This window comes from Acomys russatus, chromosome 32, assembly GCF_903995435.1.
Source record: "Acomys russatus chromosome 32, mAcoRus1.1, whole genome shotgun sequence".
Lineage (NCBI taxonomy): Eukaryota > Metazoa > Chordata > Mammalia > Rodentia > Muridae > Acomys > Acomys russatus.
Window position 1 is genome coordinate 15,004,441 of NC_067168.1, and position 11,892 is coordinate 15,016,332.

At 43.2% G+C, this 11,892-nt stretch overlaps 1 protein-coding gene across 1 annotated transcript in view; it reads left to right on the top strand.

The window, feature by feature from the left end:
* Positions 1 to 11,644, top strand: part of LOC127184422 (cytochrome b5 reductase 4) — a 52,942-nt gene extending 41,298 nt beyond the window's left edge. Inside the window, exons 12-16 of the mRNA XM_051140813.1 lie at positions 967 to 1,119; positions 2,773 to 2,923; positions 3,229 to 3,315; positions 7,565 to 7,729; positions 11,395 to 11,644. Of these exons, the coding sequence (XP_050996770.1) occupies positions 967 to 1,119; positions 2,773 to 2,923; positions 3,229 to 3,315; positions 7,565 to 7,729; positions 11,395 to 11,449 (611 nt within the window). The 3' untranslated portion in view covers positions 11,450 to 11,644. The remainder of the gene's footprint in view (positions 1 to 966; positions 1,120 to 2,772; positions 2,924 to 3,228; positions 3,316 to 7,564; positions 7,730 to 11,394) is intronic.
* Positions 11,645 to 11,892: the final 248 nt, after the last annotated feature.

The following is an 11,892-nucleotide window of genomic DNA, read 5'->3' on the forward strand; positions in this document are numbered from 1 at the left end:
GCCACCACGTATGAGACTGAGTCAATAACATTGAAAACAAGTGAATAATTGTACATGGTTTCCTTATGTATGGTGCTAGTACAAGAAGTTCAAAATTGTATTCTTGCTGTGTGAATTCTTTTGCATTATTTCCTCACAAGTCTCTTCATTTACTTGTTAAATTGCCCCTATTCTTACTGATATCCAATGTTTTCTTGGTTTCTTGGAGCTGCAGAATCCTTACTTCAGCCTGCGTTTGCAGTGGTCCATCTTGTAGACTTCCTTCTGAGATTTGGTAGATGGTGCTGTTAGATTTTTCTCTTTTTCATCACTAATACCAGATTGCTGTTCGTGAGTCCCTGTCTTCCTTAGCATAGTTTTAACCAATGAGCCTTAAGTTACATATAAAGTAATTAGCCATTTTTAAAGTTTTAGTCTTTCAAATATTTGATGACATCTCTTTGGAATCTGGTAAAATCTATATATACAAAAATAATACATCCCATGAGATAAGAGGAGTATCCCTTCATTCAACTGCAAAAATAATAGAACATTAAAATAATTCAAAATATATAAAATCAAAAATGAAATATTTCCCTTTCTTTCCCTAGTGATCTCATTGGTAACCACTTACTGTTGCTAAATGTGTGGATTATAATTGGAATTGTTCTGCCTTTATTATTACATTTCCATGGAGAAATTTTTGTGCCATTTTATTGTGGCCCATTACAAAGCTTTTATGATTATCTAGATTCATTGTTATAAACCATACTTAATAAATAGAAGGACTGTTTTTATATAATGATTAAGCATTGGTTTGTTAAAAGATACATGTAAATTAAGTAAAACATGCATGTAGACCATCTCATTAGTGCTATATATACATTATTCTAAGTACACACTGATAGCATCATAAGATTTGTCTGTTGTGTCTTTATTAAAAGCTTTTTAAATATTATAGTTTTCTTTGTTTTGATTTTTTTCCAGGTGCAGAAATAGTAAAGCCATATACACCCGTGTCTGATTCCTTACTCTCAGATTTTAAAGAACCAGTTCTTCCCCCAAATAAATACATCTACTTTTTGATCAAAATCTATCCTGATGGACTCTTCACACCAGAGCTTGATCGTCTTCAGATTGGTTAGTAATGCTGGTTGGTAGCCGTGTCTGTGCTGTGGATTGGGTCAGAGGCCCTTTATTAGCTCCATGTGGGAGCCCATTGAGCATCTTACACTCAGCATGTCTGCCGCGGAAGTCATCTCCTCTTGTCTTGTACTCCATCTTTATCATTTTGCAGCATGTCTGTTCACTTCCGCCCTTCTCTGGGGACTTGCTCATTCCCACAGTCCAGTCAGCCACAAAGTCAGCCCGCGCTCTGAAAGCAAGCCTTCATCTTTTCTGTTTTCCCCTCTAACTGATCTCTCACACATGACTTCAGCTGGTGTCTTTCTCTTCATCTGCATTTTCCAGGCACTTCTCCAAGCTCCTTGTTGCTCCCCAGCTCAGCAGTGTCTGGTGGATCTGCCTTACCTGTACTGTCCACTTCCCCGACAAGGCTTACTACAAGGGCCTGGTGGGCTCTCTGGCTCTTGTGTTCCTTGCAAGCCCAGTTTGTTATCCTTGTTCTTAGGTCCCTATGGGAACCTTATCTAGAGCATCCATCAGCCCTTCCTTTGCCATATTCCTTCTTCTAAAGACTCAGCAAATGGCACTTCCATTATGAAGCCCTGCTTCTCCTCTGAATGACTTAATAGCAGTTGCGTGTGCCCTGTTGCAAGCGTAAGCACACAGCTTGTTTTGTAAGATTGGCATTTGCAGGTAGAAACTGCCTTACTTGTCTTATTTCCAGGACCTAGCATGACAGTTGGCACATGCTGGTTTACCAGGAAATGGACCTTGAAAGACTGGATAACAAATTATAGTCTCTGAAGATGCAAGCGCTTTTCTTCTTGTTTCTGATCCTTTCTCTGTGTTTTCTCATTTTTCTCCATCTCATTTTGATCCTTTTTTCCTTAATGGCAGAAAGGTCCTTACTCTCTGTGTCAGCATCAGCTCACTGGGCAACAGGCAGTCTGTCACTGAAGTCTTTATGTTACTTCTGAAAGTTGACCTAGAAATTCGTCTGTAGTACGATTTTCCTTTAGACCTTCATTACTATCCTGTGGTGGAAAACACAGGAAATTACAAGCACTCAAACATTTTAAAATAACTTGAAAATAATGAACAGTTTTGGTTTTTATTTTTCAAGTTACGTTTTGGATTTCTGAATGTGGCCCTGGTGGCAGTGTTCTTATGTGAGAGGTGTGTACTGTCCTGTCAGCCGGCCACCACAAGAACGAGCCACTCATTTTGCAACTGCCCAAGTGCAGTTGGTTTCTGATCTTGCTATTTTCCTAGGATTAAACTCCCAGTGGCTCTTCCTGATGCAGTTGATCCGACTTTTCAGATAATATGGGAGAAGCTAATGATGCTTCCCAATGTAAGCCTTTACAATACAGTGTTTCCAGCTTCTCTCCTGCTGAGCTTGACCCTGTGGTTACTCACTGTGTGTAAATAGTGTCTACCTCTACCTACCTTGTGTTAGTTACTGTTCTCTGACTGTGCTGAGAGAATCCCAACACAGTTGGGGTATCTGATGACTACCTCCAAAACTCGTCATGCTGTAGAGACTGATGTGGCATTCACAGGTCCATCCTGTCACTCACCAGTGCTCTGTCCCTGGCTCCCTACTAGGTTTCTTGCTTTATGGTTTTTTTTTTTTTCTGATTTTGTTTATTTACTTATTTTGTTTAGGAGATTTTGTTTCTGTAAGCAATCCTGAGGGCAATTTTAAAGTATCCAAACTCCAGGAAGTAGAAGATCTCTTTTTATTGGCAGCTGGAACAGGCTTCACACCAATGGTTAATGTCCTGAAATACGCTTTGACTTACACGTCCAGTCTCAGGTATGGTCCCTTGTCTCTGGCTACTGTTAGTTGGGACACTTTTTAATGCAAGGCATTCATTGTGCATGGGCAGTTCACTGAATGTGAGTAGCCTTGCTTTCATTGCCCCACTCATTTCCTGTTCTACCTGCTCCTCCCCTACTGAGTATATTATTAATGCTTCTATCTCATTTCATGTTTTGATAATTTAGGTTACCTAAAAGCATTCACCAGGCTCACTTCGGACATTTCCACTTGTGCGTATTTTAAATGTAATAGTCACCTAAATAATATGAGGTTTCCTTTTTTTTTTGTCTCCTTTGAAGGAAGGTGAAGTTGATGTTCTTCAATAAAACAGAGGATGATATAATTTGGAGAAGCCAACTAGAGAAATTGGCACTTAAAGATAAAAGGTATTGCACCTATTAACTCATATTGACATGTTTGTACTTACCGGGGGCAGTTCCGGTAAACACATTGAGGCCAGCGGAAGCCCAGTTGAATGTCGAGGGTTTCTCAGGCTTCTAGTAAGCCCCATCTGTGTGCTGCCCACCGGGAGAGGCACTATTCACATTGTTACACAGACTGTCTTCATTGTTAGTTGATTGAGTTAATGCATATCAACAGCCCTATCGCTGATTTTCTTCTTCCACTGATAGTATCCATAGAAATTAGATCTTGTCGAGCTGAGCTCAGGGAGAAAGAGCAGCACAGTAAGAGCATATGACATTAAGGAAAGGAAAACAAACAAACAAACAAACAAACAGTCAGCTGAAAGCAGTACAAATGCAAGACCATTGAGTTAGATGGGCCACCATACTTTCTGGAGCATTTCAGCGGTCAAATATTTCTAAGACTGTCATGGTGTTCTAAGTTGCACAGAGTATCTACAGTGATTATTAATGTTCATATAGTCTCATCAAAATAAACTTTTCAGTCCTTGAGAAGCCTGACCACCCTTAGATGCCGCCACCCTAGGGCTCAGGACACAGGACCTTGATTGTCAGTGGTATGGTAATACTGCAGGGCTCTGTGCTCTTTGCTCCCATAATTTATCTAACCAGCCCCTGCTGTATGTGGTGAGAAGGTCTTCTGTACTCCTGTAACTACTCAGGGTTAAAGTGCTGAAGAGGCACAGGTGACAGTGTTCTCAGGCCCTGCATGCTTTTTGACGAAAGTCCTCAGCACAGAGCGCTGCCCCACCCAGCAGCAGCAGCATGCGATATTGTTGGTGTCCTCAGTTTTCCATTGGGATAGAGAAAGAACGAAAAGAGACCCTGGCAGCTCGGGCATGCGTCACAAATGACTAGGTTTGCATTGCTGGGCTGTCTGAAGACTGCACCTGGCAGCTTGGGCGTGGTCACAAATGACTGGGGGTTTGCATTGCTGTGCTGTCTGAAGATTGCACCAGCACACAGCCCAGTGGTCCCATTCTTATAAAAGAGGATGGCAGGGCTTTCTGGAAAAAGGGGATTCTGACCTGGATTTTAGGAAACAAATTAGCATTTCTTTGAACAGGAAAAGAAACCCGAGTAATTGGATTCTCCAAGGCCAGAATGTTCTGGTACTTCCATGAAGAAACAGTTTTGCTCTCCTATTTTGCTGTACCTAGAAAAACTAGAAGGCTGGGACTGCAAGGACTCTGAATTGCCAATCTGTAAGCAATAGAGACCCTCCTGGGTTTCAGGAGAATTAATATGGCTGTGTATGGTGTATCAGACAGACCTAAGATCTGAGGGCCCCACCTGGGAAAGCGCGGTGGACATGTGTGAGAAATAGGAAGGAAGGGGAAGGTTTTGAAAGCTGATTGGGCAAGAGAGAAATAAGTTGCTAGATCAACAGATTATATACGTTAGAGTGAACACTGTTGGCCCACTTTAAATTTTTCAATAGACTTATTTATTCCCAGTGACTTTTTAGCCTACTGTTAATCCTCCTGGTTAAGAATAAGACCACTACCACAATCTTAAGCCACATTTGAAGCAAGCATTAATTAAATACTGGCCAAGAGGATGGATCTCTGACTACGTCCAGCTCTGCAGTCCCAGAAAATGGCCATATGTCATGTTTTGCAGGGGCTTATGAAGACAAACCCACAATCCACTGCATTTCCCATAATGTCCAGTCAGGAACAAGCATACATCCTCATGTATTTCCTGCCCATGAACCTCCCAACCCCATGCGCTTAAGCACAGCCAGTGCAGATGGGTCAAACAGGAACTTGTTCTTAACTGCACAGATAATTCTTGACCTGTAAGGCGTACTTTCCCTGTTTTGGTCTCATAGCACAGACCCACTCACAAGGAGCTAGTCTAACTGCCCACCCCATCCTTTTCTATCCTTGTCACTTTGGGTTTGGAGTTGTCTGATTTGTTTTCAAGTAAACCTTTCAAGAATCCTAGTCATTTCTGGCTCTATGGAACAAGGAGGAATTTAAAGATGGACCTCTCAGGTCTCCAGTGGCTTAGTGCAATAATTGTGTCAGAAGATTCCCAAAGAAGACACCACGGTGATGCGGGTGTGATTTGAGGCATGACATCATTCATGGGACTTGCTCCCACTCTGGTTGAAGCACTTTTCTCATCCAGGACAGCAGCGCCTTCATGGTGACTTTAAATGATCTGTGTTGCCTTTTTATTTGATCCATTGAATACCAGACTGCAGGCAGGGAAGCATTATGTGACTAAGTACAAAAGGCATGAAAAATGTATGCTGTTTACATAGAGAGAGCTAAGTATCTATCTCATCATTGTCTAAGTAGATGCTTGTAGAAATGACGGCACTGGTTGGTTAGCCTTCTTTAAAAAGCATATGAGTAAAGGAAGGTTATCAATGGCTATCCATTGCAGATTATAGTCAATTTACCTCAAATTGATATCTTAGCAGTTAAAGGTTCACTGGAAATAAAGCCATCCAAAGCCATCTTTGGCTTTTAATTCATCCTGGCAGAAAGACATTTGGATAAAAGGTAGTTATATAGTGATTTAATGAAACAAGGTGCAGGTTAAGTGTCCTTATCCAGAATGCCTGGACCCAGAAGTACTTGCAGTTTCGGAGTTTGAGAGTTCCCCAGTGTTTGCATAGACTGGATGTCTCTAATCTGAACTCCCCAGTGTTCCAGAGTGATGTTTGAGCATCTGAATTGGGGTTTTCAGGTGCCTATGCGCACCCCTGTGTTTAGGGAGGCAGTTCTCAGTAGCATGGGTTAGAATTGCTGTGTACACTAAATGGGAACCTTGCTGGGAAGAACCGATTCTGAGGTGTTTTGAGAATTGTGATTCATCGGGAGATTCTTCAGTGTGTCTAGTGAATGCCCTGGGAAGCCCTTTGAGGCGAGGCCTGTGTGCAGAACTGGGCTCTGACCTCTGGCTTGTGCACTTCCTTAGTCTACAGCTGCACCTGGCCTGTCAGTTCTTAGGAGTCTGAACCAGCCAACACAGCAACATTAAAGGCAGCAGTGCCAGCCACAGTCTATTTCCACATTCAGTTTCTTGACCTCTCACCCAAGAAGCCTCTCAGAGCACATCCCACCTCCCACGCTTAGGCTGATGTGTGAACAGCGGCCGTTGCTCCTCAGAAAGGAGTAGGCTGTGTAGAAGTACAGTGAGCTGGTGCTGTCCAGGTGGTAAACAGAGTAGGTGTGGCAGGACTTGGGTTTTCTAGCTTTTGACAAACAGTTCACTTGGTGTCTCATTAAATTCCATGCCCTTTCTTTCATTTCTCTGTATCCGATTCCATAATGTTTAGGTGCATCTGTATTTTGGCGAATAGGGATACAGTAGCCAAAGCTGACATGATCCCTGCTTTCATGGAGTTTGGGGTCTGAAGGTGAAGGCGGACAGTGGAGTAAGTTCCCTTGGGGACTACATGCTTGCATCCTGAAGTACGGGCTGTGAAGAAGAGGCAAAGGCCGCTGTTTCTACAGCACAGAGAGTGAAAGAGCCAAGACCAGTGAGACCATAGCATTTGCTGATGGACATGAAGCTTGAGCTAGGACCGGAAGAGGGCCTCCTAGGAGCATCACAGAAGCATGACTGAGTAGCCACTGTCACATTGTGATGGCTGAGGGAGGAAGGCAGGAGCCAGAGCTGCTCATAGGCTGTATATGAAGGGTGGAAGGCGAGGCTTCCAAGAGGACCACGCGTAGGTTCTGGCTCAGAAAGAGGACCATGCGAAGGTTCGGGCTTGAACAAGCAAGTGAACGAGTGCCGCTCACAGGGTCAGTACTAGAGAAACTACAGGTCTGCCTGGTGGACTTTGAACCTCCAGGGCTAAGAAGTCAAGCAGGCTTCCTAGCTAAACTGTCCCAGGGTCTGGAGTTCATGGTGCACATTTAAGTGGGGATTAAAATACTAGTCTCTGGTAATCAAACTTCTCTGTGACTCACACAGGCATTATTAGTAACAGTGTAACAGCCTCTGAGATCCATGGAGGTGTCTTGCTGATGAATTCAAGAAAATAAAACAGCCAAATCTCTGCCCTTATCCATAGCAAGGCAGGCCTTAGTGAGTTTGCACTCACGTATGTGTCTTTGTTGAATGCTTACTTAGAACCTATCCACTCTTCTTAAGCTGTCCTTTGGGAAAGGAGCCCTACCAGCCTTGAAATGTGACAGGAGTGGGTTTGAAATGGCAGACTTTGAAAACTCTTTTCTTGTCCTAGATTTGATGTTGAATTTGTTCTCTCGGCACCTTCTTCAGAATGGAATGGCAAACAGGGACACGTGTCACGACCTCTTCTCTCTGCATTTTTGCAAAGAAGTTTAGAAAACTCTAGAGTCTTCGTTTGTATCTGTGGACCACCGCCATTTACAGATGAGGGGATACGGTGAGTGGGTGTGTGGTGAGGCGGAAGCTGAAACAGTAGCTCACATAGAGCCCGGGCAAGCCATGTGGCTCTTCCTGCCATGCTGCCATACACTTCAAAATCTGCGGCAGCCGTGAAAACAGTGGAGGTTCTGGTCTTCATACTAGGGGTAGAGGTGGGGGCCTACATTATGCTTAGTGTTAGATACAGCAGCTGTGTCATCTACCTGTGGCCGTCATGATGAACAGTCACAAGACCAGGGAGTGCTACAACCTTTTTTAGGACATTGGGCTCTTGATCTCATCTTCTGCCAACTTTGACGTAAATAGTTATGAGCAAGCCATTTCATTTCAGTGTGGCCCTGTCTTTATTCTCTAGCTTTATAGGAGTTGGTAAAACAAACAAACACGCAAAAAAACAGTGATCCCAAGCCAGGCAGCAAGTCAAAGCGAAGACACTATATTGTACAACATAACGAAGCAAGACCCATGGCTAGACTACACAGTGAAAACCATCTATGTGATCTAATTGTAAAATGACACCTTAAAATATTTGGTTAAATGCAGTCAGTACTGGATTTCTAGGTTTTAAGTTCTGGCTCCTTAAATTTGTTTTGCATGAACCTAACATTCTCTAGATAATTTGAGTCTAATTGTATTGTAAAATTTATTTACAAAGCCCCTGACTCTGATTTTTAAAGAAGCATTTCCTTGTGTAGGAAATGGAGGCTAAGTGCATCACCCTGTGGGCTTGGTGTCGGCAGAGCGCTCTAGGCTGCAGGGATGCAGTTAGGTGATGTAAACCTCAAACCTTCAGCATGGCGAGCCTGGCTGCAGAGCCATCTGCACACCGGTGCATCCTAGCAGAACGCCATCCCCGCACGCATGATTCGGGGTGTGTTAGAGCTTGGGCCATGTCTTCCTCATTTTCACTCATTTGGTTCTACACATCACAGCTACTCCCTTGCAGACTAGAGCCCCAGATATGTGCTTCAAAGAGTATGTTGTCCCCCTTAGGAAGAATACAAGAGTGCAAGAGAGAACTAAGGGGGCAGGTTTGTCTTGTTATCCTGGGCCCCTGGCAGCTGTGGCAAGTGATGACATCAGAGGTTGCTAAGCAACCCAGAGGCAGGCTGCTGATATGCCAACACTGAGCAAGCTACACCAGAGTTGCCTGTCAAGGTGACTTGAGCCAGATCAGTATTTGCATGTCATAGCGTCTCCTGTTGTGGTTAATTTAAATGGTATGCCTAATAAATGTTTATTCGTAGGCTATAATTATTATGGCGGAATTCTCTAACCCATTATCAATCAAATAAAGACACAGACAGCTGCTGTATTTTTTTTTTAGAACAAGCATTTACCTGGGGCATGGCAAATATGAACCTTCTAAATTAACTTTACCTCCCAGCCCCATCTCAGGCTGCCTCCCATCCATGATCCCCAAATACTTGCTAATGTTCTCCGTCTCCTCCATCCACGCTGGCCCAGCCATGTGCTCCTTCCCTACACTAACCCACGGTGCCGCTCCACCTCCCTTTTTTCTCTGATCCTGTCTAGCATCCCCTCCTTCTCCTCTCCCTCATGGTCCTTCAACCCCAGCCTGTGAACCCCAAACTCCAACTCCTTTTCTTCTGCCTAATCCCAAGCTTCAATACTTTTTATTAACCAATCACTTTAAATTAGGTGAAGCAAGGTTTACACAAGAACAGGTGTACGTGACACTGTGCTCACCTGAGAAGGGACCAGATCCTGGAGGCCAAGATTTAGCATTACACAGCAACAGACCAACCCCCCACCAGTGTCCCCTGTGACTCAATTCAGATTCATTTCCTGACTTCTGGTCCTTAGCATCTTACTAGAACGTGTCTTTCTTCTGTTTGAGGCCAGGTCTCAGCATGTACCATGTCAATTCCCTTTGTAAATGTCACTCTGGCCTAGAACTGGGCCCCTGGCACTAGCTGGACAACTAGCTGTTTCTCAAGTATACCCTGTGCGTCTCATGAGCACTTGCCAATTTGTATAATGAATATTTAGGAGCCTGTACTTCAAAAACAAACAACTTAGGGTTTCTTTGCCAGAACCCTTTGATCCACTCACTACCTTGTATTGAAGACATAGATAGGTGGACTCAACTTCAGAGGCTCACATTGTCCTGTCACTTAAATACAGCTTGGAGCACCATAGATATATCAGGTTCTGTCACCTAGGCGGGTGTATATTTTGAGGAGACCAGAACCATGTGGTCATAAAGACCTGTTATGAATGTAGGTGACGTGGAGTGCATAGCTATAACCCTAGTATTCTGGTGGTAGAGGCAGGAAGATGGGGAGGTCCAGGATAGCCTGAGCTATGTAAGCACGCCCTGTCTCAAAAAAGAAATTGTAATAATAATCAAATCAGAAGTGGGGTAGAGATGTAGCTCAGTATTTAGAACGTCTGCCTATCATATACAACCCTGGATTCATTCACAGCATCACAAATGCATGCGTGTACACACACACACACACACACACACACACACACACACACACACACACACACACACACACCCCAGTCAGAAAGAGTAGGAGAAGGGCAGAGAGTGGATTTGTTAAAGGTATTCAAATGAGACTGTGGTTGCAGTGAAGACCTTCCCTGGGGGAGACAGTATACATGTCTAGAAAAGTAATGTGGTCTCCCGGAGTGAGAGGCTTGTCTGCTGTGTGGTAGCCCTGTGCCTCATGAGCCCTTCGTGTGCATGTCCCCACTCTGGACAGAAAGTGCTGAATAGCGATCACTTTAAGCAGCCAGCTCTGTGGCCTCAGCCTCTATTCATGCCATTTCCCAAGCTGACGTGTATTTGAGCAGCACTTTTTCCTATTCCTCATCTTGAAAACTGGTGAATAAAGATGGGAAAATAAAGCGTTTATTCTGCCCTTTGCAAATGAAGTGGATTCATTTATTCTGCCTTTTCCTGTGTGAGCATGATGTGTTGCTGGATAGCCACGTGGCCATGGAGCACGTTTTGTTTGTTTTTTTTTGTTTTGTTTTGTTTTTTGGTTTTTTTTTATAGAAACCTTCGGGAAGTCAGGAAAGAAAGAAAGATGAAGTAGAATCTTAGGTTTCCCAGGCCGCTACTGGCCGCTAGCATCTACTAAGAAGCAGCCGTGTATTATGCCTCTTAGAGTAATAACATTCCGCATGGAGTAGACAAAAAGAACTGAGCCAGTATGTGATGAAGCCCTAGGCTCCATCCGCTTGTTACATGTGAGGAATGAGAGGACACTGGCCCGTGCTACTGGAGAGCGCCGTAGGAGTGCAGCTGAGAGGACAGTAAAAATGTGGTTTTCAGCAGGGAAAGTGGGGAACATGGCAGAGGTGGGAGCAAAGGGAAAGAAGATTCTTACATTACGTCCTAGATACATTTAACGTGTCCAGAAGCTTGTCTACCATTTGCAAAGAGTGAATTATAATCGAATCTTGACTCAGATCATTTAAAATTAGTGGCATTGTAGAATTGTTAAAATTGAACCCTGAATAAATCGCCAGTGCTGTATAGGAATTGTTAAGTTTCCGGGGTGATCATTGTGTTTTTAAAAAGTTAACGCGACTTGAGAGAATGAGGAGGCTGTGCTGGCCAGCTCTGATCTCATGTCTTTATATCTAAACACTTTCCCTAAAAGTCCTACACTTTTTGTTTTTCAGGTTGCTGCATGATCTTAGCTTTTCCGATGATGAAATCCACGGTTTTACTGCATAATGAAGAGCTGCCATTGTCTTTTAGTCACCTAGTTTATATTTGTGATTGCCTAGGGTTTTTTAAAAAAGAATTTTTGTATGTATGAAAGGTTAACCAGAATCCAGGCTTCCGTTTCTGGAATGAAATCATGTCTCTTTGGTACAGGTTTAATATTTACCATGACTTATTTACTACTGATGCCTGACCCAGAATGTCAGTCATTCTGGTGTATACAAGAGCCTTTGTTATGAACTGCAAGTTTCTTTACCACTGAAATGGTATCACTGTTCTGCAATAAACACTTGTAATTTATGACATGATAAAGTAAGCAATCATTTTGATCACTTTCTATGCTGCAAGATGTCTTCCAAGCAATACAGATTAAATGTTACACTGCACTGTTTACTCAGGAATTGATGGTGTATGTCCTTATTAATCTTAAAACATGGAATGGTGTAACTGTT